The sequence below is a fragment of the Trypanosoma brucei genome, chromosome 5 (assembly GCF_000002445.2).
Source record: "Trypanosoma brucei brucei TREU927 chromosome 5, complete sequence".
NCBI lineage: Eukaryota > Euglenozoa > Kinetoplastea > Trypanosomatida > Trypanosomatidae > Trypanosoma > Trypanosoma brucei.
In genome coordinates, this window is record NC_007278.1 from 493278 (window position 1) to 520997 (window position 27720).

Genomic DNA, 27720 nt, shown 5'->3' on the forward strand with positions numbered 1-27720 from the left:
TTCTATTAAAACGTGCACCCACCAGGTGACAGCAGCACCATAAAGTGGAGAATGGGTCACTAGAGAAAAAGTGGTAAAAACAGTGACCCATTCCCACAACACACAGTGTTCCTCTTCCTATGGTTCTTTCACATTCATCAAATCGATTAATTTCCTATTTCCACCCTTTTCTTGCCCACCATCACCGCAGCTCCAGCGCGAATGTCGCCACATTAACAGCAAACCCCCAAAATCAGCAGGATAAAAAAAAAAAAATGTGCCCACCCCCTCCAAGTACATTTTGCATTACTGTCCCTACTACCCCCAAGCACATCTCATGCATTTTTGGGTATTAACTCCTGCATGCAGAGCGCATTGGACATACACACACACACACACACAGACACACATATATATATATGGTTTTCCCGTGTGTATGTACGATGAGGAGAGGACACCCTCAACCCTCCTGCACTTTGCTTTACCTCTAAAATGAGAAAAAGAATTGTTCTGAGCGCCGATTGGGGCTCCCTGTCGTTAATGATCCTCGAAAAACTAATTACCCTTCCCAACTCCCTTTCTTACTCTCCCTCTCTGTTTGTTTTCAGGTGTAGAGTCACTCCAGATTCTTGTAGGTCGTAAACAACCTTATGCGCACACACACGCATTCGCACAGCTCTACCTTGCAGTGATGGGACACCGAACCGCCGCGGTGAAAAACTTTCACAATAGAAAAGCAAAAACAACCTACGTAGGAGGCCCCCCCCCCCAGCCATACCATCAGTGTTAAACAGGGTCTTTAAAAAAAAAAAAGCACACACACACACACACACAAACGAAAAAAGAAGAAAAGAAAAAAAGAAAATTAATGGGGATGAGTACCCAAAACAAGTTATTGTATTATTTTTTCTTCCTATTTCTACTTGAAGGGTGGCTTGCCGGTGATAAAAATACAGGAAGCGGCTCTGCACATATGTGTCGTTCATCTTCCTTCAATAAAACGTTTTATTTTTATTTTTTTGCAGAAATGAGTGAAGAACACCCCCACCACCCCCGTCCCTTCACGCGATAAATACCATATGCATACACACGCATATATATATATATCATGGTAGCAGCAATCGCGAAGCGGCTAAAATGTATCGGCTGCCGCGTCGCTATTCTTTTGCCAAGGGCGTTTGAATCACACGTTCCATTGCTAGAAAACATAAAGGCCGTAGGGGTTGTGTCGGTACCTCATTGGATTTTCCGTTGAGCAGCTTGCCGAGAATTCGCTACGGCACTTTGGGTGTGGGGGTTCTTTATCCGAGTCTGACGACTCAGTGATGGAATTGTACACTTGCTTGCTTCCCCCCTCACTCCCCTCACCTCCTTGGGTGGCATCTTTCTCTGCAGTCAGCTGAGACGGGAGAGAAATAAAAGTGGGTTGTCGTCGCATCGTGGGTGTGAGGACGAGGGATGGGCTGTCAGATGGCATCCCGCGGGTTGGCGTCTTCACGGGTAACGCAACGCCATCCAAACGTCGGAGACCGGTTTCTCGGAGAAGCTTCATATTCTGTTCTTCGGTATGCAGTTGGTGTTCACCGTGCGCGAACGCACAACGGTCCCCGTACGGACATTGCCCATCTCGCTGATAGTGTTCACACAGTGTCGTTCTGTACTTGGACGGTTTCACCTCCACGTGCTTGTTCTTCTTTGCCATTCGAGTAGAAGTGTCCTTTTCTGTAGTTTATGATCTCTTTTTGCCTTCCGTCCTGGGTACAAACGTTCTTTTGAGTGTTTTATCTTGAAACCTATAAACGATGCTTGTCTGCGAAGTAAGGGAAACGAAGATGATGAGGGAGCTAAATACAATGGAAATAGCTACTGTCACACCGCTATTCTACCGAATGAGGTCAGCGTCGTTATGATCTGGTTGGTGGGCTACAGAAAAGGATGTTATAGATATATATTTTAAAAGGGTTAGCAAAAACCCACCGGAGTTCAACGGCGCGCACCAGCACCCCCCCCCCACAGGGTTTACACCAGTCACAACTTCGCCGCACCCGGTACGAGCAGGGTGGTGGGGAATCAGTTGTTGAAGCACCGGTAGGAAGAAGCCGCATCGCACCTTGCTGTTTACGGCAAAAAACAAACAAACATGCAATCGACACCAAGACAAGCGGTGGCGATCCGCCCTTATCGTACACGGGAAGGTTCAGGAGGCAAGTTACGCGAGTTCGTATTCCTAAGAAAGTGACGGAACCACGTCGTGAACCCCAGTTTTGATAGAATAACGTGTTTTGGTAGACGTGCCGTCAATAATTCTCTAACCAGCTTGAAAGTACAAAGACCTTCCATAACGCGACAAAACCAACGTTCCCTCTTCAGGACATATTAGTGCAGCAACTCCAGAGGAGGGATGAGCAGAAAATGAACAATTCTGAACACCGTAAGTACGTTATCTCATTAACAAAAAAAATGTGGAAACATCAACCAACAGCACAGCTCCTTAAACATCTTATCAGGTAGGTGGTCAGCGCATACAGAGTAAACAGCACCCCATTGTGCAAAAAAAAAAAAGGCAAACCTGTATACTTTTGACCCCTGGACACACCCTTCAACATCATCCCAGTCATCCACCACAGTAACGTGGCTGGAGCAACTTCCTGCCAAGCGGTTTAAATCCAAAGTGAAAGATTCTCTCAAACCAAACTAGAAAAAAAAAGGACGCAGAAAAAAGATTCGCCCACTTAATGTACCGAAGAATGGGCCCTCTTGTTGCCCTGTTTACTCGTCGTCTTTCCCGTTTGATGTATTATGTCGCTGCTCACCGAAGAAAGAGACACTGGTTGTGTGCCCTTCTCATCTCGGTAGAACGTGAGAACCAAAAGCACAGAAAGATAAACAACACAAATTGATGACCACGGTTGAGACACCTGCAAAAATATTCGAAGCTAAAAGGAGATACAACACAAAACGAGTTGCCCTAGCAACTCATGTCGGTCTTTCAGGTTTAAATTATCAAAGTATTTACGCATATTATGACATAAAACGCATCGTGCACAGTAACAACATCGACTAGGCACATCTGCAGGCAATATATGGTAGTTCCCCTGGAATGAAGTTTTGAACAGGGAGGATACCACGACGATCGCAAACTTCGTATAAGGGGGAGATAACTGCTTCAGCGGAATAAACGATGTACATATCAGTATGTGCGAAGCGGTGCTGCCCTTCCCCACACTTAATCAGAGCAAACGAAGGGGAAAATCAGAAACAGACAGTACCTGCAGCGCCCGCTCATCTGTATTGGTCACCGAAGCAATTGCAGGCGCATTGGGAAGTGTCACCACTCGGCACCAAACACCCTCCAAACCTTTAATAACTCACCGCACTTTCTACTCACAGAGGGTACACGGGCACACATTTATCGGATTCTGCACATGACGACTGAAAGTAGTTAGCGACAACAGGGCGGGGTCGTTGAGCTGGTGGTATCGCACGATGTTGTTCACTTGGACACACAACCTGCGACGTGGCTTCACCAACTTTTCTCGCACCACTTCCACCAGCTGCGGAGAAATCTTCCCCTCTTTCAACTGCTCTTGACGTCCATTCTTTGCCCGAGGATACTTCCGCTTGATCCCTTTGGATCTCACTGCCACCAAGTGCAGCATGTGCAAATATGTTCACATCACAGCCACGAAGGATACTAGTGAAGTCAACATTTCTGTTGTGCTCTTCAACGCTACCTCCTGCTCCCACACCACCATCACTCTGTTCAGAAGCTACTGGCCGATGAGATCCTCTATCAGCTCGAATTTCGTATAGCTGAGTCAGTCCTGCAGCGGTACATTGCCTATAGATACTACCATTTTTCTCATCTCTTGGGTCAGTACCCGCATTCTTGTCCGCGAGAGACTCGCTGATGAGCCGTGAATCAAGTAGGGACCTAAAGTCGGATATCTCCTTGGACTTTGTCGAAGGAGGTTCCTTCACTTTGGGGTTTCCGAATTCACCGACGTCGTAGCTGGAGGCATCGTTGTCCTTTCGAAGAGTCGAACTCCCTATCCCTTCGGTACATGACGCACTGGACCACGTGGTAGGTTGGTGGGGCAGCGAAGTCTTCATTGATGTTTCGTACACACCCCCCAGGTGCGTAGACGGGTCCAAAGAAGGCAATACTTCTCCCGCACTTTGTGGAGTCAATCTATTTCCACTACTCCCGCTATTTACGGGAATATTGCCAACAGTATCAAATGCACGAAAGGCTAAATCCGTGGCACAGTTGGCATTTTCAACCTCCGTTGTCCTTGTTGTGACGAAAGAATTCACCATGTGACCATTAGAAATCCACGCTACACCATCACCAAACGCTGCCTCACTTGGTATTCCCACGCTTGGGATAAAAGGGCCAACATATGGTGGAGGAGCTCCCGGAAAGGGGAAAAGGAAAGCACCCGGGGCGAGTTGCACGAGTTGTCCTGAGGTGTCAGCCAAGTTCACAACACTAAGATAAACATTATTGCCGCTGGTAGGGTAATGTACACTCGTAGGTTGAATTGTACTTTTGGCTTCGACACCCCTCGCTTTGTTTGTAAATACGCTCATATTCGCACGATTTTGCCTTGACAACTTACCTTTCGTTATTTTTGGCGGTGGTTTAACTCCCTTTAATTCAGTATCTTCCGTAAATGGCACGGTAGCCTCGGAGTTGCTCAGATGATGGGGTGATCCGACACTGCTTCCCCCTTTTGGAGAGAGAAGCTCAGCTTCATGCCATGAACAGTATGTTACTCTTCCACTAGCACCAGCCGTTGTCTCGTTTGCAGTGCTTTCCATTCCGCTCTCAAAACTGGCACACGGCAAGACAGACCTTTGCTCAGCATTACTACCTCCCTGGGCGCTTTCCACATTAGTGTCGCCACGTTCTCTGCTGTCTCGACTCTTTGGTCCTTCTTCCTCATGCCGCAACTCATCCTCCCCGTGCGCGAATGCACATCGATCACCAAACTGACACTCACCATTTTCCATGAAGTAGGTGCAAAGAGAAGTTTTGTATTTTGACGCCTTCACGATATCATGTTTCCGGTTTCTCGCCATATTACCGGCTATATAAGGGTCCCAGTATATATATATTTGACACCTCTCTACAGGCAACAACTGTGGTTATATCCCTCCTATATTCGGACCTTCCAGTCGGCGACCTGTAGGAATTGCTATGGGAACGAAAAGCACTCCTAACCTCCAGAATCTCTTATGTGCTCTTTCTCGAGGAAAAAAAGAAATTACGAAAAAAAGCTCCAACGGCAGTAAGAAGGTAAGGCAGGGAACACAGTTGTATTCGGTACCCCAAATCGGTACTACAAGAAACAAAGCCGATAATGTCATATGAAACAAACAACAAAAAGGGGAAAACATTTCAATAAGGGACAGCCTTCGGCTGCAGAGTTTTCCTTTCCCGTACTCACGTCTCAGTTGGTGTTTCAGTAAAAAAGGGTTCTTCCACATGCATGCGGATTACTACAGAGAGAACACAACCAGAAATCAATCACCACCGTTCAACGATGCATCTCAAACAATAAACATCAATGACCTGCTTTTCCCCGAGTGAGGGAATAGAATGAAGAGCAATTACATTTCAAACGACAAAATATCAATAGCAATTTAGAAATACTATAAGAGAACACATCACCGTACTATTTGAGCCGAAAGACATCAGGTGTGTATGACATCCCGTTTTAAGCAAGGAACAGACACTTAAAAAGTACTCAAAATTGTAAAGCAGCGATGCCGCCGTTACGTAAAGCAATATCACACGGGAAATACAAGGCTTCGCGTACCGAGGTAGTGGTTCAACAACTGTACAAATACCGGTAAGATATCAAACAAGTTGACTGAGTATGCTGGAGGAAGTTACCAACTACACAACAAATACTTTGTTCTCAACCGTATACAAGAGTTTTTAAAAAGGATATGATCTAAGGTATTTCATGCATCTGCTTGCCATTTGAACAAATAATTAAAATGCACCCCGCGTTCTACAACGAGCGGCTAAATAATAACAACAATAATACAACGATGATGAATTAAAGTAAAAAAAAAATGATGATCTACACGCAAACGCGGTTGACACCCCGCAGCGTAAAAAGAACAAACGAACACTCAAAACTGTGAGGGTAGAAACAATGGAAGCAGTACGTCAATGAGTAAAACAAGCCCTTGCTTTGGGGGGAGGTAAATAATACGAAGCATCGAAATTCACGCTACTTTAAAGTAAATTCCTCTCGCGAACTTCAACCGTTAGTTTGAATTACACACACCACTGGATTAATTCCCTCTCTTCAGAGCCGTGTCAAATACTTCCCATCCGAAACATCGGCAAACATGCAGGGATGACAGCGAATGCTTGTCACACCTCAATATATACAATCCATAAAACACAAGACAATACCAGGTTCTGTACACATCAGTCAGTTACGAAAGCCGTAACACGGTAATTGGTTAAATACAAACGTAAGCATGCGGATGTTAGTGCATGTATCCCGCCACAGCAAGGGGATCCGGAAAAAGAAACACCAAAATGAAGCCAGCAACGTCTAAAAGTAGCGCAATCGATCAGACAGATGCGAAGACACACGATGCAGACATTTTTTTTAAATGCAGCAGCAGTTCTCCACCGACAAATATTACAACGAAAACAGAATATTCCACGACACTAATCCCACTAAACGGAAAAAATGGGTCAGAACATCCACCAGCCGCACACTTATGTTAGAAAGCAACGCCACTCCATCCCGCACAAACATCCAATGCCCTCTCTGAAGGTTACAACTGCCCTGCATCTGCGTTGAAACAGACTAACAAAAAATAAAATAAAATAACCGCCTCTGCCTTCAAAGGGGGTGGGGGCTGCACTCGCCTGCGGCAGCTCTCTTAAAAAACGGCCGCGCTTACTGTTGTGCCTCCGCTGACGTTGACATTTGGCCAGAAGAGGTGAAGGGCTACTGCTCACAGAAGGAGACGCCGCACGAAAAGCTGCGAGGATAGCACACGGCCATGTACATGCCGGAGAGGGGCCGCGGCTTCAACTGGCATTGGTGCAAGTGCGCTCAACAATGGTGCGTAAAGTACTCACCGCGGTCCCATTAGCAGCCACCGGGGCGGTACATTTCAAGCCACAGGCTGCAGGTGGTGAGGTGCACCAATCCGCTTGCCGCGTCGCCACTTCCGCCGGTTATCAATACCAAGTGGTAATTAGGGCGGGGCCCCCGCAAGAAAAAAAAAACGAAACAGCCACCAAGGAGCAAACGGTTGAAAGGGGCAAAAAAAAAAAAATAACGGCAAAGAAGCGCGAGGCGCCCGCCGACCTAACGACATTGGCAGGGTTGCTTTAAACGGCACCGCCAAAGCGAGAAACAACACCCCCACTTGAAAGGGCCGCGCGGACGTCGACCGGGCTTCATTAGCGGTGGGAATCTCTGAAAACATCAGGCACGCAAATACCCGGGCGCGGCCTGCACACCATACCGGTTGTTCCTTGTTTCTGGAGGCTGTCGCGTGTCATCAAGACGGTACCTACTGTAGTGTGCCTTGTGGAACGTCCATCGATGACAGATACGGGCGAGAGTGGAGACGGTCCCTCATTTCTTGAGGAAAAGGCAACCCCCCCCCCCCAAAAAAAAAAATAATAATAATGAAAAATGCAGGTAATAGTATTCGCCGGCGCACCTCCCCTTTAATTTCGTTTGGAACGTTTCCTGCAAGATTAAGGAGGGGATTATGCGTCGCACACGGAAGGGCATGATAGAACTAACCCGAAGAAAAGTAACGACAACCTTCCTATTCGTGCTTTCTCACCGTTGGATAAAGGGTAATGGTCAAACGGGCAGAAGAACCGACTTCACGCTACAACAATGCTCGGTGGGGTGGGTGGTAGTCAACGCAGCCGCGTTGAAATTTGAAAAGAGAAGAGCGGTGAAATACAAACTTGAGAACAACCAAAACGATAAAACATGTAGATGTGAGCTTTTGCGGAAAACTCGCCTTGCCGGAAGAGATTGCTTCCTTCGTCGAGTCACAGACATCTGCGCAGTGCGGCGTACCGGACAATGGCGCCGCGGCTTGGCAGGTGGCCGCACAACTGGGTGCATCAGCTGAAAGTAAACGAAGCGTCGGAAATACACCGGAAAGGAGCCAGAGTGGCGACGGTATTAAGGGTAGAATTGCTGTCACCACGTCTACAGTAAAAACTTTGGATAGAGGCGATCGTTGTGGAAGCACCCGCCGAAACACGTTTCAAATAAATCTGCAACCGTGCTCCCAAGGGAAAAGGCAAAGAAAAAAAAAGGGAAGCAGCGACGGAGGGGAGACGTTGAGAGGTTGCTCTTTTCTCAGGTACGCTAGCGGATGGAGTGTTTTTAAAAAATATTCGCCCGTTGTCCCAGTGGCAGAAAGAGGAGGGGAGGCATTTGGGGAAGTGGTCGTAGAATAGTTAACATGCACATAAAGAAAGGAATTGCCTAACAGAGTTTTCGTATTTTGGACAACAGAGGTTGCTGGGGGATCATGAGCGTGGGAGCCTTAAGCCTCCAGCGGTTCCCGGTCGTGAGCCCCTTCAAAAAGCAGCTGAGTAGCTGTTGAGTCTACAACGATAGATTTGAGAGAGAGATAGAGGAGGGTAATTAGCGGACCCAACTTATTCTGTGCCTGTGGCCCCGCAATTATAAGAGGGTTTCATTTCTTGACAGTTGAGGCTCTTGCTGCGGTAGACTGGTCTTGAGTTTTTTTTTCCAAGCACAGCCCAAACTGACAGGAGCGGCGACTGACTCAAACACCTTTATCAATTTTGCTACGATCGCATCACTATTTCCGTCCCATGTCATTGTAGTATAAACTGGTAGTCGCTTCTTGCTCCATTCAAACGGTGGGGAATCTCTGAGGCAGCGGTCTCCTCCGCTTCTCAAGGCAGTTCACATGCATAACTTATCTTGCAGAGGTGCTGTTGTGGCTGGTGATGAGCAATTTGACATTCATTAATTGGTAAGTAGTTTAGAGGAGCTCAAAGGCGTTATTTGATACGGCAGTTGGTTGTTTTGTTTGGAAACAAATTGGGGTCATATTGGTTCTAACTGTCCGTAATAGGGCGGCTCGGACAATCCGAGGGAGTTTTTCCCCTTTCAATTACTATTCATCACGGGATTTTCAATAATTTTATTGTTCATACTTTTTTTCGTTTATTGTAATTTATCATGAAAATGCGTGTGCCAATAATTTTTTAAATTATAATTTCTATTTGTCATTTCGTTTTTTTCTCTAAATTTCTTTTTACAATGTTTTTTATTTTCATCGAGATGAAACTGGATTTTCGGTGTATGAGGTTTTAAATTGAATATTAGTGGGTTATTGTAGCTATTTGTTGAAGGAACATCTTGTTTATTTTACTCTGTTGTTTTATATTGAGGTCTCCCCTATGTTTTCACTGATGGTTGGGGTTTTGTGTGGATTATTCTCATTTCGTTTTTTCTTTTTGGCGCCACGACCGATCGCTGATGTGTCTGGTTATTCGATGTGCGTTAAAAAAATTTAAATGGTCGTGCGGACATTCTTTGGCAGTTGTGTGTCAATGGAGACGTGCACGTGAATCGCCACTTTGTTTCAAGTAGACATGTTTTAATTTTTTAAACCTAAACCTAGCTCTCTTGAAGCGTTGCACAGTCTGGTCGGTGAAGTTGCAGTTGGTGCAATTTTTTGCTCTGTGGGATCAATGCTTGCTCTGCTTGTACATCCCGATATGTAGGCCCTGATATGGGTTCTAAATAATGTTGTTTGGGTAATTAATAGTGTTTGATGACGTGTTTGCTGGTGTTTTCATATCGAACCTACTTGTTGTTTGCAATGCCGTGTGACATATCTTCCCTTTCGTGGAGCATTTTTTTTTAAATAGAAAAAAGTTTCTTGTGGCGCTTTTTATCTTTTATATTTTAGGGAGATTAAAATTTGATTTTCAACCGTTAAAAAGTTCTTGTTATTTATTTTCTTTCCCACTTTACCTTGAGATTAATGTTGTTGATGCTAGGTAGTTTATGTTCCGACGTAGTGATTAATTGTTTAGTTTGTATTGTATGCTTGTCCATAGTTCGTTTATTCTTACGGATGCCTTAGTGGTGCAGATACATGGGAGTCGTGCTGTGAATAGACAAAAAGAATAACTATATACTTTGAAGATTAACAGATTGCACCTCTCCGGGGGAGGGTATACCATTTTTGTTGTTGATTTCACGTATTTTGCGGATTGACCAGTTTACCACTTCAGGCCCAGTAACAGTTGTTCTAAGATCATTGATGTACTTTTTATTTGGGTATCCTGTATATTTTTATCAAAAGGTTATTTTCTATTACACGCAAAGTTTCTCGTACCTGTAGAAATGCTCTTGGGTTAACTGCACTCTTTACTTACATTGTGCTAATGAGTGATATGGACGTATGTGTCCAGTTGAATATTATTTTTCTCGCGTATTATGTGTTTAATGTTTTTCAATTGCTCCCCTTTCCTCATCTCCGTCATTTGTCCTCTTATCTTTGCTAGACAATAATGGTAAATGCATCCGATAGTAAACAGCACTTGCCTAAAAAAAATTATACTTCATACGGTGCTATTATTATTTGTAGGCAAGTGCTGTTTATCACTGTTATTATTATCATTAATGTTATCTTTTGTGAATCTTGTGGCTGGCTTTATCTTTTTTACTTTGTTGTTACTTTCCCCTATTCTGCTGTTACTGAAACATGTTTCGTCGACTATGTGATACACAATTTTGTTATAACGTATGTGTTTGAGTTAATAGATGTAGATAAAAGATGCCACTCCATAATGCATTTTTATTGGTTCATTTCTCTTCCGGAGGAAGATGCTTCCATTTTTTTATTTTTTAGAAATTTAAATGGGTTTATTTAATTATGATTGTGTACGGCACATTTTAAACCAGATTTCGCTCTGTTTTGTTAATGTACTTATGCCAAAATGCGGGGTATTTTGTTTTATAAAGTGTTAAATTTATTTTCTGATCTTTGTGGTGCGTAACGAAAATTTAACACCAACGATCACCCTCGGACAAACCACTTTAGATATTAAATAACCGGAACTACTATGATCCTAACAATATATAAGAATATACAAACATCTGTAAAGTTTTAAAATTTGTATATACTTATAATTTAAGCGCCTGAGCAATGGCCAACTGCATCGTTTAATATCACTTTCATTTTTCATTTTTTTTTAAAAAACGATGTCTGTGTTGTTATTGATCGGAGAAAAATTAGGAGGTTGCGTGTTATTCTATTTACCCTCCTAACAGTCACTTTCTTTTTTTTTCACGACGATTTCATCTCACTTTGAACCCAACGAGTTGTGTGATTTTATTGCCAGAATATGCGCTGTTACCTCTTTGAAAATTCATAGTTCATGCTTTTTGAATTCAACGCTTGAGTTTTATCGAAAAGAAGCGAATGAAGTCTTTTCCCTTTTCATCGTTGTGTTGCGGCACCGATGCTTTTTTTTTTCTGGCTCCACTTACGAACAGTTGGAAAAAATATTTTTCCTAGTGCGAGTGCAGAGCAACTGGTCAGCTTTAAAAAGTTTTTTTTAGAATGCTAAACTTTAAAAAATAATATCGTGTTGTCATCCAGATACATTTTAGAAAATGGTTAGCAACTGGGATTGCAAGTCATATATTCTGGCACACGTTGATGTTTGGTTTGATACATATTTTATTGTGTTATATTTTTGCTATTATTTTATTGGGGAATTTATCTTCGATATGCGCTCATAAGCACCGACTTCTTTTTATATTTGTACTACTACTGCAACCTGACCACCGTTCATATGTGTATATATATTAACTACAGTTTCTTGCTCGAAGGGTCCGGCACCTTAAGGTACATTAGCGTAGTAAGGTTGTTGGATTTACCGCGATGGTGATAAAGAAGGATGTTCCTTTCAAGTACACGCTACATCAAGGACTATGTGAGCGGGATCCAGTTTTGAGCACCCCTTTGATAATTACGGCGGGAGTAGATGGCAATGAATTGCAGTACCGTCTTGACATGCAAGTTCCATCGCATTCAGCTATTGAAGGCATGGAGGTTACTAACGTGGAGTTCCTCTTTACAAGTAGCAAATGTAACGCGGGTAAATCAAATCAACATCTTTCTAAGTGTAGCATGTTAGTGTACTTGTACATGCAACTGCTTGATGGTGTAGGCAGACCCACGAGTCCACCGTTTCCTATATCATGTTGCAACACCCATACTGGGAAAGGCATTTTTTCGTGCGTAAAGCTGCCCCTTCAGGTTAATCAACAGTGCAGATTCTATTTGGTTCGAAGAAGTTGTACAGATAGTGCTTCCCAGAGTGCTATGGAACTTAAGGGTGTGCGCTTTACCAGTAAGTTGTACCTTTTGTATCGTTCACCGCTGAATTCTGCAAAAGTTCGGAGTCAGATGGACGTACTCACAGGTGGCGATCTAAAATTTACGGCAGATACCGAAGTAATGACTTCTACCGGTGCGAAACGCAGTCGTGAGGAATTAGAGCGATTCGGATCTGAAAATTCTGATCGCAAGGGGAAAAAAGCAAAGAGGGAAAGGGAAACGGCGACCACGATGGATAGGGCTTCCGATGATGAACCCCCAAACCTTATTTATGCCTTCGTGTCAGGAGGAGACAATGAGAGTTAATAATTGTGCGCATATTAAGTTCGCCATCCCCCCCCCCCCGAGGCATGCTGTCAATATTTTTGACCGTCGCATTATCACATTGCGGCATTTTTTTGCCTGTAGTTCCGTTTTTTCTTGGTGATTTTTGTCGGTTTTACCTTTTCGATTTATACATATCTACATTGCCACGATTAAGATCCGCTTTCTTCATGTTAATGAAAACAAGCATCATTACTTTTCTCCTCTGTGACATGTAAATTCGCAAAAAAAAAAACTCTTTCCCCACATTTTCTTAGTTTTAATGTAGTACATACGGTGGTTCATAATTTAGATGGCTGCTATTTTCTAATGCTTAGATTCACAAAATACTTTAAATAAGTAAAGTGAAATTGGCTATGCATTTTTGGACAAGTGTTTAAGGCCTTGTGTGAATAACATTACTTAACTTTCTGGATTGCTGTATAAATGGTTGAGATGACACTACTTTTTTGTTTTTTTTAATTTTAAAGATGAGCAAGAGGGTGTTTGTGGTTTTCTATGTACCTCATTAATTTCATACAGCGATAAATTTCTATCATTCTGGAAGTGGGTTTCATTTGCGAGGGAATCAATTGAGATGTTGGTTTTTCAACGTTGCGAGAGAATCTCTTGGACTGCTGCAATGACACAGGAAGTTACAACATTGATGTCACTACATTTTTATTGGCAAAGGCGATCGTAAGAGTGCGCGGTATATATTCCCCAACGTGAAGGGGGAAATGCGTAAAATATGCATGTGTGTGAGCTTGGCCCTTTACAAAATATAAAATATAACAGCAGAGTAGTAGCATTCTACGGTTTCTGTTAGACTTTCCATCTTCTTACTGCAATGATGTGAGTTCCTTTGTTACGTGTTTCTTTTGTTTTTGCAGTGTGACTCAATTGGAGATATCCGGGCGTCTGTACCGGGGTACGCGCAACTAATGAAGGAAATACTTTAGTATCAACTATTTTTCTTTACCTTTTGCGGAACATTTTTAAAAATTATTATTATTTTGACCGTTGTTATGTGATATTAAAAAGTTGATAGTGTTCATTTGTTTTGGTTTTATTACACCGAAGACTCGCTATCGGTGTTTTTAGTGTATTTTCTCAGTTATCGTTTTGCTTTCCTTAGCAGCACGTGGTCAAGGGTTCGATTTTTTTCCCCCTTTGCCATTTGCAGGTGTTTTTGCTGCGACACGGTAAATGGGGATGCCAGCAACTGAGTTGTCCTGGTAGCTTGGGCAGATATGTCATTTTTCAATTCTACCCAACATCTACAGTTGTTTGATTCATTTCTCTCTTATTTTTATTTTTTACTTTGGTTTTTTTAAACATTTGGAAGATGACATCCTGAAGGATCGGGGTGATATACCTTCTAAAACGATAAATGGCACGGGGCTGCAATTTAACAGCAAGTTACTACCTCAGGAATTACTGGTGATGAACTAAGGTAGTGAAGACCATGCGCGCAGTCCTGTTCGCTGCCGTACCGTCCGTGTGCGGTTTGTAAACAGCTGCAAACTTACTTTCTTTTATCGATCGATTTGTTTTTTTAAAGATAAACTTTTTGCAAGGGATTTTGATGTACTCAATTATTTTTGTAAATATACGTGGTTTCGTCATTCGAAAAATCTTTGAACACGCGGCAATTCTTTAGGTAACTGTGGGATCGCGTCTTCTTTTTATGCGACGGCATTTAAACGTAGGAGCTGCTGTTCTGTGAGGTTGCTGTGACTTACTCTGCACCATGGTTGTTCACTGCTCCCTTAATGCTTCTATTTTTTGAAATGTTTAAATCTATATCCCATCGTGTTTAACGCACTTGTAGGAAAACCCGCGGAGAACAACATTTATTTTTGTCATCATTAATGCTATTATTACCCTTTTTTTTTGCAATCTCTTAATAGGGTTTACGTGGTCATTTGAATGAGTGAACCATTGATGGCTAGGTGTGCATCTCTGCTGGACATCTTGGTTCCCCGTAGTGTTGAATGCTTAAGCAATGCGAAGGTACAGAACGAATCGTGCTGCGCTATACAGTACGACCGAATTTTGCGTGTCCCGGTTCTGATTATGAAAGGAGACATCTCGAATGCCCGTGTTCAGATACCGCGTGATGGCAAATCACTTCCTGTAGTTCCGCTGCCGTGCACTCTCGTAGCTCTCCAGGCGTACATTGGATCTTTTGACACCTTTGCGTTGGAGGTGTCAGTGAGCACTAAGACTTCTCTTCGCGTGAAGCTGATTATTGGGACTCACTTTAACAAGACGTCGTTGGAGGACACCGGTAGCAGTCTGATTCTCTTTAGGATGCCCTTGATCATACCGCGAAACAGATGGGTTCAAATAGTATTTCACATTTCAGGAATCGTAACGCATCTTCTTGAACTGCCGCCAATTAAATTCATCGACGCAATATCATTGAGTGGCACATGTAAGGCTTCGCGCTTGATGGCATCCAATAGTGAGGAGGTTGTAGTGAACGCAACACCCAGTGACATGACTCTCTTTGCTGTTCCGGCGTATGCGCCCCCGATTTGGCAGACCGTTGCGGCCTCTCCACCCCCGAACGGGACCTGCAGTGACAATAATAAAAAAATTAGTGGTCGCTCTCCACAGAAAGTTGCTAAAGACCGCTTACCCGTTGTAGTGAAGTCGCCATTAAGAAGGGACGATGATACTGCCAATGAGGGTGAAAACGACTCACCAAAGCATAATGTGGTGCGAACAGCTGCTACAAGTGCTTCTAACGGCACACCATCGCCCCCGTACAAACAAATAGGGCGCGAGGTTTCGGCTATTGAGAGTACATCAAGCGCCAACTCCTTTGATGTGCCGCCGGAAGGTCGGGCGCCAAGTTTGCCAGGTGACTTTACAGATGCCCGCCGAGTCAAGCAGATGCCTAAGCAACAGGTCGGTCAGCCCGCTGCGAGGTGCGGATCTGCCGCTTACATACGGCTGGTAAGCGGAGCGAACTTTCCGCCACGTAGCAGCAGTAACCCGACTGTGAAACCGCGTCCGCTTCACTTAGGGGCAAAGGAACAGAGTCCTAGTGCGGTTACAACTCCCCCGCCACCCCCTGTCGAAACATACCCGGGTGTATGCGATCTTTTGTTTGATGCCTCGTATGGCATCACAGGTTGGGGGGAAACCGCCTGTCGTGCAAGTACTGCTGCTTCAGCCTCTCCTCCTCGTGCCGGAAGCGATGTAAAGTGCAGGTCGGCGCCAACTGCGGCAGTACCAACCAACCGAATATCTGGTGGTGCAGTGAGTGAGTGTAAAACGAACGGATTAGCGGAGCAGGTTTCCCCGAAAGCGAAACGGTTGAAAAGGGTTATAGAAATAAGGCGGCGGTCATTCGTCCCCCCCACTAGGCGCCGGAAGCCGTGCGGTGGTGATGGTCAAAACGGTGAAGGCAACGAAACAGGGGCGGCCGCGGGCGGTACGTCCAGGAGGTCTGCTGTTAGTGTGAGGCGGCTTTACATGCGAAAGAGGATCAGGAAACTAAAGGAAGCACAGAACAGCGCACGTCGCATGCAAGAAATGAAAAGACTTCCAGCGTCTGAACTACCCATAGACCCTCAGGACGAGGCACTTATGATGGTTGGTGAAGAGACAATGAATGTCACGCGTGAGCCACGTTGTGGTTACGGTTTTGGTTATCTTGGTGTCCTTCATGAGAGTGGCGGATTTGAGGCGGATGAGAATGCTGACACGGAGTTGAAGGGCGCTCTCACGCTGGAGCTTTCCGAATTATCCGATGGTGAGGAAAATGAAGAATAGGTTGTTTAGGCCTTGTGACGTCTGTGACAATATATCTTTCCGATTCTTGTGGACTTTTTTGTGGCATTTCAGTGGTGTATGTAAGAGTTTTTGCGTTACAAAAGTGCGTGTGTACAAATCGTGCGTTGAAAGGCAGGAGACACTCCTTCGCCGCGCTTGCGGCGGCAGGGGTGATTTTTTTTTTCTTGGAAGGGAGTCGTATCCGTGTGCGTGTGCTTCTTCGTAAGTTGTTGCGCACAAAACCTTGCCTGCTGAAATGCGCGTCTCATATACATATACATATATATATATATATATATCTTCCCATCATTATCACTCCCCATCTGGTCTTTTTTTCTTTTGTGTTCAGCTGGGTGATGCCCTTTTCGTTTCCTCGTTCCAACCTTTTGTATGTCTGGTTATATTTCACTCCCCTTTACGTTTAGTGTGCCCCCTAACTCTTCCACTCGCTTATCATGGAAGCGTTCTTGCCAGAAAGATGATTTGTCTTCAACCGGAGTTCGTTTTTTTTTCCTAAGGCAAGAGTGAACTCATGCACACAGGCTCGGGTCAATATTAACGACACGCCAAGCGGCTGGGTGAGCAGTGAGAGCATTTACCCTATTTTCTCCCTTCTTCGTTTGTTTTCTATCTTCTTCACTGTATTCCCCCCTTTTTGTTCGACAGTTGTTGATGTTAATTGACTGCTTGTACCTTTTTTTTGTCATTTTTCTTTTTTCTTCTTTTCTCATTTCCATTCCACTTTCTTTTTGTTTTCGTCCTTTTTTTTTCTTTTTAGCCCTGTACGTGCTTGCAGCAGATAAGGCTGCCGTCATTACGATTCCAGTGTGTTACGTCTATGGTGAAGGGGAAATTTCGTGTGGATGTGAGGTAAATAAAACAAAACCAAGTTGAGCGAGAGCAGACGGGCATACAGTCGAAGGAACGGGATAAAACTAAATTAAAAAAAAGATCCGAACTGCTGGAAACCCTGAATAACACCATGGATATGCACCCATCCTTTCCACTTGGTCAATCGCGATTCCCACCATCTTCTTTTGTGTTTTGTGGAGTAAAAATGTGTGAGGGGAGGGTATGGGAAGGGAGTTTACATGCTGTAGTTTCGCATATTGTTACATGTCGTCGTCTTTTTTGACCTTTCTTCTTAAAGAAAGGCCAATATCGCCTCCTCTTTTTTTTTTTTACAATCCTACACTGCCCTTCATCTCGTCAATTTTTCTTTGTTTTCAATTCTTTTATCTGTCAAACACTACACCATTTCCTCGCCGTGTCGCTTTCTTGTTTTGTTGAACACAGAAGAGAGTAAGCTCCCGGAATGGTTTTACCAAGCCGCAGGTCGCTGAATCGCAGCTCCCGCAAGGGCTTCAAGAAGCACCGTCCTGACATTATTGTTATTGACCTGAAGGACCATGTATTGGGTCGTGCGGCCGCCATCGTCGCCAAGCAGCTGCTGCTCGGAAAGAAGATAACTGTGGTCCGTTGTGAGAAATTAACAATTGCAGGATCGGAGATTCGCAACAAGATCAAGTACCTGCAGTTCCTTCGCAAGCGGAAGCTGTCAAACCCGAAACTTGGACCATTCCATCATCGCAGTCCCTCTGATGTGTTTATCCGCACAGTTCGCTCCATGCTGCCGCGTTACACAAAGCGAGGCCAGCGCGCGCTCCGCCAGCTCGTTGCTTACGAGGGCGTACCCGTCAACGTCGTGCGTACCGGCGGTCGTGTGGTGATTCCCAAGGCGCAGCGTCACAACTGCTACCGTAACGAGCGCCGCTTCACGGTGTTGGGTAACATGTGCAAACACGTTGGATGGAAGTACAGCGACGTTGTGGAGAAACTTGAGGCAGCCCGTATTGAAAAGTCCGGGCGTCACCACAAGAAGATGGAAAAGGTTCGCGTCGCTTGGAAGAATGCCCGCAAGGAGGCCCTCAAGAAGATGCCCCAGAAGAATGTGGAGGTTCTCAAGAAGTTTGGTCTTGCGTAATTCACATGGGATTCACCGAGAAGTCTCTGCCGTAGAAGCGTGGCTGAGGTGCCGTCTGAAAGGTCTAATCTCTCTCTAATTTTGTTCATTTACTACTCATTTCTTGTTTCAAAAAGAAAAAAAAAGAGACGATATTTTTGCTTGTACGGTTGCTTCACCCAGCAACTGTGGCACCATCGTTGGTTGCGGGTCCTGCACTGATGATTTGCTGCGTGTCGTATCTGGATTTTCTTTCTTCTCACTCTTCTCGTCTATTTTCCTAATTTCCCTTTGTTGGGTAACGGTGGCATCTGCACTTTGCTGTGCTTTTTTTTTTTGGGGGGGGGCGTCACCTGTGTACACCTCGAGGTTTTTTTGTGTTTTAGTTCGAATATTTTTGGTGCTTCCTTATCGAAGGGACTCGTCTGACCACGACAAAAGAGTTGTAGTTTTTTTTTTTTGCAGAAGTAGGAAGTGGAGTGACGAGAAGGACTAGTGCGTTCAGATGGAAAATAACGATACGACTCCATCCAATGCCAATTGTACTAGGGGCGATGGTGGTGTAGAGCGTGCCATGACTTGGGAGGAGTACAGAAAGAAATATGTGGAAGAGCAGCGGCGTAGGTTTCGGTTGCATCAACAGGGCATCAACAGAAATGATGGAGAAGGCGGGGCTATTAGCGAAACAAATGCAAGTGCTCAAGCCTCTTCACTACCTTTACAACAGCCGACTCCTCAGCCAAATGCTCCGGAACAACAGCAACAGCAGCGGGAGGAGGAGGAGGAGGGGGCGGGACAGCCAGTGCCACAACTGGTCAGAGCGGCACTGCGCCGAGGATTGACCCACTTTTTGAACGAAGAAACGGTAATTCAGGGCCTCCGAGTTGTGGGACGGGCGGCGCTGGCGAGCGTACTTGTCTTTCGCTCTTTCAGTGTCTATAACGTTTTTGTGATGCTCGGGATTTACATGGGATGGTGCTTGCTAAAATTCATGTTTTCCTCTGTGCGTGTGGAAGGGTCGAGTGAAAGGAAGAGAAATCAGGGAAGGGAATCCGTTCAACCGGAGGGAATCAATCCTGAAGGGACGGAGCCTCAAGCTGCACAAGCGGTTCAGCGTGTGACACCAGTTCGTAAGCTCCTTTATGTGATAACTCGCTGCGCCACCTCCTTTGTTCTAAGCATATCTCCAACATATTCGGTGGAGCAGTTGGAGGCAGAGTTGGTTGCAGATGGCATAGTGGATCCTCATCTACATGTGGACTAAACAAAAATGGTTGTACCTCCATTGCAACTGTAACACCCCATGACTGAAGCGCCATGCAGTTGCTTTTCATTCACTTCTTTTCTGTGCTCCATGTATATATATATATATATATATATATATATATATATATACATATATATATGTGTGTATGTGTGTGTGTGTGTGTATGAGTTACGTATTGTTGAACCGCATTTTGCTTTTCTTTGTGCTGAAGGGTGGAAGCGGCATTCGAATAATGAGGTGGCGAGTAAGGGTGGACGGGTGCAAATGGTGTTTGGAAGGAGAAAAAAAAAACAGTGTCTCTATTATCTGCCTCTACTATCTTTACCTCCTCTCCTTCTTGCTGCGTCTGGTCGGATGTGTTGGGTCCCGGTTGTTGCCGACAATTCCATGATGCTAACGATGATTGCATGTCATCTGCGTGGATGTATTTTATTTTTCCTTTGTCGCTTCACCCTTTTCACTCTATCAACTCCCTTCGCTGTCGCATGGCGTAAAGAGACAAGCAGCCACAAGACGACACAGACAAGAAGCTAGCGAGCCTGTTCGTGTTTTTTTTTCCGTGGGTTTGAAAGGCGTGTGCGTGGAGTGACCTACGACGTTGGGTATTCATTGTTGTACTGTGAAAGAAAAGAAAAAAACTTGCAGGGGATGTCCCTCATTACTTCACCGGGCGATGCGGGGTTTGGGGTACTGCTTCTTTCCTTTGTTTGTGCATCAACGGTACTAATATTCTTGAAATTAGCTATTCGGAGAAGACAGCACTTAAAAGAGGCGGCGCCCCCAACCATTTTTATTCCCCGTGGTTACACGGTCGAGGAACTTAGTGAGTATGATGGTGTGAAGTCGCCGCTTGCTTTTGTCGGGGTGCGGGGCATTGTTTACAACGGTGCCACTTCTTTTTACGGAAACAATGCGCCTTACAACGCATTTGCGGGTAGGGATAGCTCGCGCCACTTTGCGAAAATGGATGTGGGACGGCAAGAAGCGAACATGGATTGGACGACACTTAGCCCATCACATATGAAAACTCTGATTGAGTGGGAGGCATTGCTGCGTAGTAAGTATGAGGTTGTGGGTTGGATTGTACCATCCGACAGTTTCTTTAAGAAGGATGAAAATTTAGCCTAATGATTCATCTGTGTGAAGGACTTTGTTTCCCGCTTTCACATTCAGTGCCCCACACGTAGGTATGAGCTACACGTGCATAAATACCTCTAGAGAGGAGTGGCTAACGCTGACGTGCAGAAGGTACGTGTGTGAAATGGATTTATTGGACAATCAAGTTACCGTGAGCCTGCCTGTTAACCCGTAGTAGGTAGTTGCGGCTGCCACTGGCAGCAGAAGATCCTCCCACTTGCTGTTGTAATTGTGGTAGTATATTTTCTTTTCGCTGCAGCGTCATTTGCCTGATTTCTTCCACGGCATCTGTGCCTCGCCGAGTCCGCCGGACTGCCGACTCTTTGGACATGTGCTGGCCTTTTCCTCTCGCTCTTACCTGGCAACACGAAATAACTCTCTTCCCTCCCCTGCTGCGCATATGCACACACACACACACACACACAAAGAAAAAAAAGTAAAACAAAAACAAGGACGGTACGGAGAATTCGGGTTTCCCCCATCGACTTCTTCGGCTCCTTCGCAAATTCTTTCTGAGAACCCGGTTGGTGCGGGAAATAAGCTAACAGTATATGCGCCCCAACTCGATGCTCCCAAACATTCCAAGAGACGTTTCCCCTCACGTTGTAGCGAACAATAAAACTTCTCCACGGAACACTCCTCACCACCCGGCACTTGCGGGGGTTGGGGGTCTTCCCTCCACACTTGTGGTTACTAGCGGAGAGGAGTTAACGGAGGAATCAAAAACATACACGCCCATCATCACTGCTTTGCGGGAGCGAGTTGCCAATTTGGAAGAGGCGCTACTTACTGCCTCCCGTTGTCTGGAGTTGGCAAAGTCTGTTGATGAGAATAACGACAGCTCCACACGTAACGCCGGGGTGCATCAGCAATACTTTTGCGTTGATGAGGAACCATCACAGAATGGCGGCAACGAACTGATTAGCACCCGTGATGTAAACCTTACGGCAACATGGCCGCAAAAACTGCCCTCATGGTCACACGGAGAGAAGTTTCAGAAGTATAGGAAGGATATAACCAGCTGGTTTGGTTGCAATGAAAAACTAGTGGTTGACAGTTCCCCTGCGACTGAGATGGACGGGTCTGAGGAAGTAGTGGTGGTGCCGTGTGGTGGAAACGGGGGCGCCAGTACCAGTTGGAAGGTGCCAACGTCCTCCAACCTCCATGTTGAGCCGGTTATTGTGATAGATGTCACTGGCTTTGTGATGGCAAAAAGGGAGGCGGAGGCCAGCGCCTCGGCTGGTCGTACCGGTAACGAGGAACTGAAGGATGATCTTACCGTGATTATTCGTGAGTTGAACGAAGAAAACGAGAGACTTCGGGAGGAGACTGCCGAGGTGGTTGTTAAACTAAGCGAGGAGAACAAGAAGCTGAAGGAAGAGACTTCCGAGGTGGTTGTTAAACTGAGCGAGGAAAACGAGAGACTTCGTGAGGAGACTGCCGAGGTGATCTACAAACTGAGCGAGGAGAACAAGAAGCTGAAGGAAGAATCGAGTGAATTGGCTCGGCGTGTGGAAGAACGGGTAAAGCAGCGGCAGGATGAATCTGCTCAGGTGCCGTGGGATCTGACCGATGAGGAGGGCACAATACTCGGCAGACCCCCTGCGATGTGGCCGCCTTTGAGCGCCGCTATCCAGGAGGACCAATGTCGAGAAGCACAATTGGCGACGCTGCAAAACAACTTGAAAAATGCCGAGAGTAAACTTTCAGTCCTTCAGCAAGAGCGTGATGCAGCCCTTTCCGCAAGTAGTGATGCTGAGAAGTCGCTTGCATCGTTACGAAAGGATAATGCGGCGTTGAGGGCAGAGGGCGTGCGGTTGCGAAGCGAAATGGAAAAAGCAAAAGATTTGATCTCCCAGTTAGAAACGGGGCTTAGTTCATGGTCAAGTAAGGAACGTGAGCTGCAGCGTCTTCGCATTTTGATGCGGTTCTCGGAGCTTAAGAAAGACAGCGACAGACTACCTGATGTCCTCGGGCAGGTACAGCAGCTCGAGGAGGAGCGTGGCCGCTGGTTGGAGGAGAAGAGGCGTTTCCGTGACATGATTGAAAGATACCAGCGCCGCCTGGAGGAACTCGAGTGCGAGTGTAACGTTCTCAAAGAAGGCAAGGCAGTATACGTTGAGGCGGAGAAAAATGCGGGGAGCTCCCCGGTTGGGCCCTCGCCTGGCGTGTCGAGTTCGTGCGACTCGATGTCAGGTGGGCGTGCCCCTGCCGAGCGCACATCGGACTCAGGTCAACCACCCAGCGAAGGCAGTAGTAGCAGTGTTAGCACTGTTCAGATATTAGAGGTGAAGCCGCAACATCGGCCACAGCGTCCCGCAACTGCCATGGTAGGAGAAAAACGACTGTCTGGAAGTGCGGCACTGAACTTGAGGAGACTTCAAAGCGTTACTGAAAGGCCGCGCTCCAGCAGACCTGTACTTTCCATCAACAAGATATACACAGCCGCCGCAAATGCCAGCACCAACAGAAGCCCAAGGCTCAGGAAGCTGCTCAATGACGTGACATCTTCAAGAAAGAAGAGGCGGTCCACAACCTACTGATTTCGTCACGGATGTAGTTTGTATATACCTTCAATGCGAGGGTTGTCGTTGGTTTCGTTTTTTTTGTTTTTAATCCTTCCTTTCACTTTTTCACGCTGCCATGGTCAGCTTACCTCACCCCGACAGGTGGAAGGGCATGTCAATGTATCAGTGTGCTGCCCGTGCCTTCGGCTATATGTACGAATACACATATTTATTTGTTTGATCATACGCATTGTTTTTTCTTTTGTTTTCCGACCGGTGAGGTTCAGTGGGAAAACGAAAAAGCAATATATATATATATTAAAAAACGGGTCCCTAGAAGCAAAATTCAGAGTGGAACGCTTTGCAGTAGACCAAAAGGAAGAAATACGCGCTTGCGTACTTTCCCAGTCTTGTAGATGAGTTCTCAACATCACTTTTTTCTTTGAAAATCTTCTATTTGTTTCAAGTAAAAATTTTCATTTCCACCCTGAGCCCCGTTGGTTGTGCTACGGTACCTTACTCTTCTCTTCCTCTTAGTATATTACTACTTCCACGCATTTCTTCCCGATGATCCTTTTTTTTTTTTTTAAAAAGGAATACACCTACCGTTATTTCTTACCCCCTTTCAGTGAATGTTATCAAAACTAAGCTAAGGCATTAATACCGTTAATACCGCAAAACGCTATACAAGAAAGGCCTCCACTAGCGAAAAGCAGATATCGTAAGTTTAAAAGGAAAAAGGTGTTGCGAAGTGTATAGCAAATATATTGTTGTGGGAGGCACTAGCCGGTTTGACATGGTGAGGAAGTCAGTAGAAGAAAAAGACAAAGAACAGCCACATGTTCAAACTTGCGGTAACTTCAGTCGAACACAATCGACCTAGGAAACTACACCTTCCCCCTTTTTTGTTTTAGTCTACAAAACCATTTATATTCGTGCACTTGGCCGTCACCAGGCCCTGGGCCACACATCCTCTGACTCGTATCTTTTCCTCTTTCACTTATGTGTGTATGTGTTTCATTGGTCGTAATTTTACCCCTCTTCTATAGCTCAAGAAGTGTTGTAGTGCACATTAAAGCCGACCGCATCTGTTGGTGTGCTGCATTTGTGTTCGTGCCCTTCCTTTGACGGCAATGAGCGGCAGTGCAACTACGGCTCTGGCCCCTCATGAGTATCGTGAGCAGTCAGAGGCCGGTGCCAATCTGTCAGATTGTGTATTTCAATCAACAGCGTCTGTAGAGGTTGAGAGCGCATCTGGTGCAATTGTTACTCACAGGTTAGTGGATGAGGAGTCGGGCATGCGGGCAGATGCCAACTCTCGCTGCGCTAATGGGACTGAAATGCCTGAAGTAGCCCATGTTAGCGATGAGTCTCGTGTAGATGCTGCAGAGGGCGTTGCGCCTCAAGTCTCCATGAAATTGGATCAGAGAGCGGATCAAAACTGCACAGATGCGGCGGAACGTTCTGGTGGTGCTGTTTTAACTCAACCTAGTGGCGGTGGTTGCGGAACAGGCAAGAATGCCAATGATCCAGCCATGGTTTCATGTGTAGCGGCGAAAGACATGCTTGAAGTGAAAATGGGTAAGAAGACAATGGGACGGGCAGATCCCGTACATAGTGCGGGGCTTAGTGCCATTATGCGTCCTCGTTTGATGACTGTGGCCCGTAGAGGGCAGGCAGTTGCATCTTCCCTTTCGACTGAGTCTCTGGCAGTGCGTGCTGCTTCGTCGACCAAAGATGGTCATGGTGAGCGAGTTGCAACTCACGTGAATGCCACAACCTCCGATGTTGTAGGCGCTGCATCAGATATCCAGTCTAATAGTGTGCCAAGTGCAGAACCACGGTTGAGTGGCCGGCATAATGATGATGAATCAAAGCAATCTAGTACAGGTATGCATGTCGCTAATCACAATAACCACGATCATCGTAGGCAGGATGCATTTGCACCCCAAGTACGTTCTTCAGGTGTTGTTACTACTGTTTCTACTGCTATTACCAATGCCGTCCCAGTGCCTGCGAATGTTACTTTCACAACGTGGGCTTCCAGCGGTAGGAACCCTCGTCCAATAGTTGCTCTTAGTGTTCATCTGTCTGAGCTGTATCGGCGCATAGATGAGTTATGTTGTCAACAAAGAAGGATGGCAGAACCAGAGCCAAAATACAATGATGGCTTCGATGACAAGGAGGGACATTACTTGGTTCTTTATGGTGAGGAGATACTCAATCGGTACACTGTGCGTGAGTTACTGGGGAAGGGTAGTTTTGGAACTGTCGTTCGATGTTTTGATGCGAAACGACAGAAGAATGTTGCACTCAAGATAACTCGTCGTGGACTTAGTTTTCGAGCGCAGGCGGAATTGGAGTTTGACATCCTCTCGGGCCTGAACGGAAATCCCCGTCTCAATAACCTCGTTGTGAAGTTATTCAAGGCGTTTAATTGGCGGGGACACCTTGTCCTTGTATTTGAACTGCTCACCTACAACTTGTATCAACTCATCAAGCACACGGGTTACCGTGGAGTTGGACCTCGTGTGGTGCGGAAGTTTGCCTTTCAGTTGGTCCAAGCTCTACGTGAGCTGGAGGAGGCGAAGCCCAGTCCAATCATTCACTGCGACATCAAGCCCGAGAATATACTGCTGAAGTATCCCAATCGCAGCAGCATCCGCCTCATTGATTTTGGCTCCGCAACTTATACCAACAATGTTATCCATCGTTACATTCAAAGTCGTTATTATCGCAGTCCTGAGGTTATTTTATACTTGGAATATGGAACTGCGATTGACCGATGGTCATTAGGCTGTGTGCTTGTTGAGTTATATACGGGGTTACCGCTATTTGATGGGAAAACAGAGGCAGCACAGCTTGCACGTTTTGAAGCTCTGCTTGGCCCCGTGCCAGTTGATATGTTGGAGTCATCACCGAAACTAAATGGATTTTATGAAAAAGTGGGTCGGAACTACAAATTAAAGGAGCCTCTTCCGCCGCATCGGTCCCTGAAAGCCGTTCTCGGTCTTATGGATGGTGCCACTCCTCAAGAAGCTCGCAGGATTCCATTGGAAGATGAGGTGGAGGACGCCCTTCAGTTATATGACTTTGTTAGCCGCCTTTTGCGCTACAGAGCCTCTGAGCGCATGAGTTGTGAGGAGGCATTACGTCACCCCTTTTTAGAACCGATGAAGCGATGAAATTAGCTGGCAATTACTCCAAGCGCCTATCCCATGTCAGATGTTGATATGAGAAGAAAACAAAGGTGATGAAGTAAGAAATGGATGCGATCGGTAAGGGAAGTGAGAGAAAGCGAAAGAGAAAGAGAAAAAAGAAAAGAAGGAGAGGGTGAAAGCGTCACTTCGTTTATGATTGCCCAGGGCTGAGAGTAACAACAGCAGCAACAAAGTAATAAACACCGATGCTAACGAACGGGTGAAGGGAGTTGTTTGGGAATCTGATGAGTAAAGAGAGGATGAGGAACGCCGGCGGTGAAATAAAAAAAATGTCTGGCAGCTGCAGGGTGACTTGAAGTGAAAAAAAGAAAAAAAGAAAAGCAAAATAGTACCCATCCAATATGCGTTCCCTGGGAGTCTGAGTGAGGGGTGAGGAGAGGAGAGGAGAGGAGAGGAGAGGAGAGGAGAGGAGAGGAGAGGAGAGGAGAGGAGAGGAGAGGAGAGAGGAACTCCATAATTGTTGGTTTTCTTTTGTTTTCTTTTTTTTTTTTAAAGGAAAACCCCCTCTTATATTGCCGTTGCGTATCACTGGCTGATAAAGATTTTGTGTCGTCAGGTTGGTTCAATGCTGTTTTTTTTTCCCCCTTTCCTGCCCGCATCTTCGATCCTGTCGGCGGTCACTTTCACTTTTGCTCTCACTGTCGCTTTCGTTTTTTTCTTTTCTTTTAAGGGTTCGTCACATTAACCACTGAAAAGGAGCAATCCCTGTATGAAGAATGGCTGCCTTCCTACTGTTATCATAATTGTTATTGTTTGGAATCATGGGAAGAAAACATATGCGGGAGAAAAGGGATGGTAATACGGTAGTACACATCAGGGGCAAATAACTAAACAGCTGAGTTTGCGAAGTTTCTTTTTTTCTTTTTCTCTTTTTTTTTCCCCCCTCTCTCTCTCTCTCTTTCTAATTTATCCGTGAGTGGGGGTGATTATTGGCTTTCTTATATCAGCGATGGCTCATTGCGTGTTGATTAGTATTTAAAAAAAAAAAAAAAGCAAAAACAAGAAGAAAAAAAAGCTCGAGATCACCAACGGTAAACAAGCAATAAAACAAAACAGAAAAAATAAAAGTAAAAAAAAAATATATATATGATATTCAAACTCGGAAAGCGGAGGTCATGGACCACCCAAGCAACCGCAACA

The 27720-nt window shown here is 45.4% G+C and overlaps 9 protein-coding genes across 9 annotated transcripts, besides 18 other annotated features; 7 read left to right on the top strand and 2 right to left on the bottom strand.

The window, feature by feature from the left end:
• Nucleotides 1-27720: part of a sequence feature (sequence corresponds to BAC RPCI93-30H13) that runs on past both edges of the window.
• Nucleotides 359-389: a microsatellite.
• Nucleotides 781-793: a sequence feature (A-rich).
• Nucleotides 794-813: a microsatellite.
• Nucleotides 814-844: a sequence feature (A-rich).
• Nucleotides 1178-1681, bottom strand: Tb927.5.1570 (hypothetical protein, conserved; the record flags this gene model as incomplete). The annotated part of the gene is made up of 1 exon (XM_839738.1): nt 1178-1681. One exon carries the CDS (start codon nt 1679-1681, stop codon nt 1178-1180), a length of 504 nt encoding a protein of 167 aa, XP_844831.1.
• Nucleotides 3364-5064, bottom strand: Tb927.5.1580 (hypothetical protein, conserved; the record flags this gene model as incomplete). The annotated part of the gene is made up of 1 exon (XM_839739.1): nt 3364-5064. The coding sequence occupies one exon, from the start codon at nt 5062-5064 to the stop codon at nt 3364-3366; it is 1701 nt and encodes a 566-aa protein (XP_844832.1).
• Nucleotides 7639-7659: a sequence feature (AT_rich).
• Nucleotides 9230-9252: a sequence feature (AT_rich).
• Tb927.5.1590 (hypothetical protein, conserved) lies at nt 11935-12699 on the top strand (the record flags this gene model as incomplete). The annotated part of the gene is made up of 1 exon (XM_839740.1): nt 11935-12699. The coding sequence occupies one exon, from the start codon at nt 11935-11937 to the stop codon at nt 12697-12699; it is 765 nt and encodes a 254-aa protein (XP_844833.1).
• Nucleotides 13691-13714: a sequence feature (AT_rich).
• Tb927.5.1600 (hypothetical protein, conserved) lies at nt 14629-16485 on the top strand (the record flags this gene model as incomplete). The annotated part of the gene is made up of 1 exon (XM_839741.1): nt 14629-16485. The coding sequence occupies one exon, from the start codon at nt 14629-14631 to the stop codon at nt 16483-16485; it is 1857 nt and encodes a 618-aa protein (XP_844834.1).
• Nucleotides 16753-16784: a microsatellite.
• Nucleotides 17180-17261: a sequence feature (T-rich).
• Tb927.5.1610 (60S ribosomal protein L13a, putative) lies at nt 17801-18469 on the top strand (the record flags this gene model as incomplete). The annotated part of the gene is made up of 1 exon (XM_839742.1): nt 17801-18469. The coding sequence occupies one exon, from the start codon at nt 17801-17803 to the stop codon at nt 18467-18469; it is 669 nt and encodes a 222-aa protein (XP_844835.1).
• On the top strand, nt 18954-19712 carry Tb927.5.1620 (hypothetical protein, conserved; the record flags this gene model as incomplete). The annotated part of the gene is made up of 1 exon (XM_839743.1): nt 18954-19712. The coding sequence occupies one exon, from the start codon at nt 18954-18956 to the stop codon at nt 19710-19712; it is 759 nt and encodes a 252-aa protein (XP_844836.1).
• Nucleotides 19803-19862: a microsatellite.
• On the top strand, nt 20364-20843 carry Tb927.5.1630 (hypothetical protein, conserved; the record flags this gene model as incomplete). The annotated part of the gene is made up of 1 exon (XM_839744.1): nt 20364-20843. One exon carries the CDS (start codon nt 20364-20366, stop codon nt 20841-20843), a length of 480 nt encoding a protein of 159 aa, XP_844837.1.
• Nucleotides 21256-21277: a microsatellite.
• On the top strand, nt 21404-23395 carry Tb927.5.1640 (hypothetical protein, conserved; the record flags this gene model as incomplete). Its single annotated transcript, XM_839745.1, has 1 exon — nt 21404-23395. The coding sequence occupies one exon, from the start codon at nt 21404-21406 to the stop codon at nt 23393-23395; it is 1992 nt and encodes a 663-aa protein (XP_844838.1).
• Nucleotides 23664-23685: a sequence feature (AT_rich).
• On the top strand, nt 24493-26544 carry Tb927.5.1650 (serine/threonine-protein kinase, putative; the record flags this gene model as incomplete). The annotated part of the gene is made up of 1 exon (XM_839746.1): nt 24493-26544. The coding sequence occupies one exon, from the start codon at nt 24493-24495 to the stop codon at nt 26542-26544; it is 2052 nt and encodes a 683-aa protein (XP_844839.1).
• Nucleotides 26651-26699: a sequence feature (GA-rich).
• Nucleotides 26945-27024: a microsatellite.
• Nucleotides 27430-27483: a repeat region.
• Nucleotides 27558-27594: a microsatellite.
• Nucleotides 27637-27668: a sequence feature (AT_rich).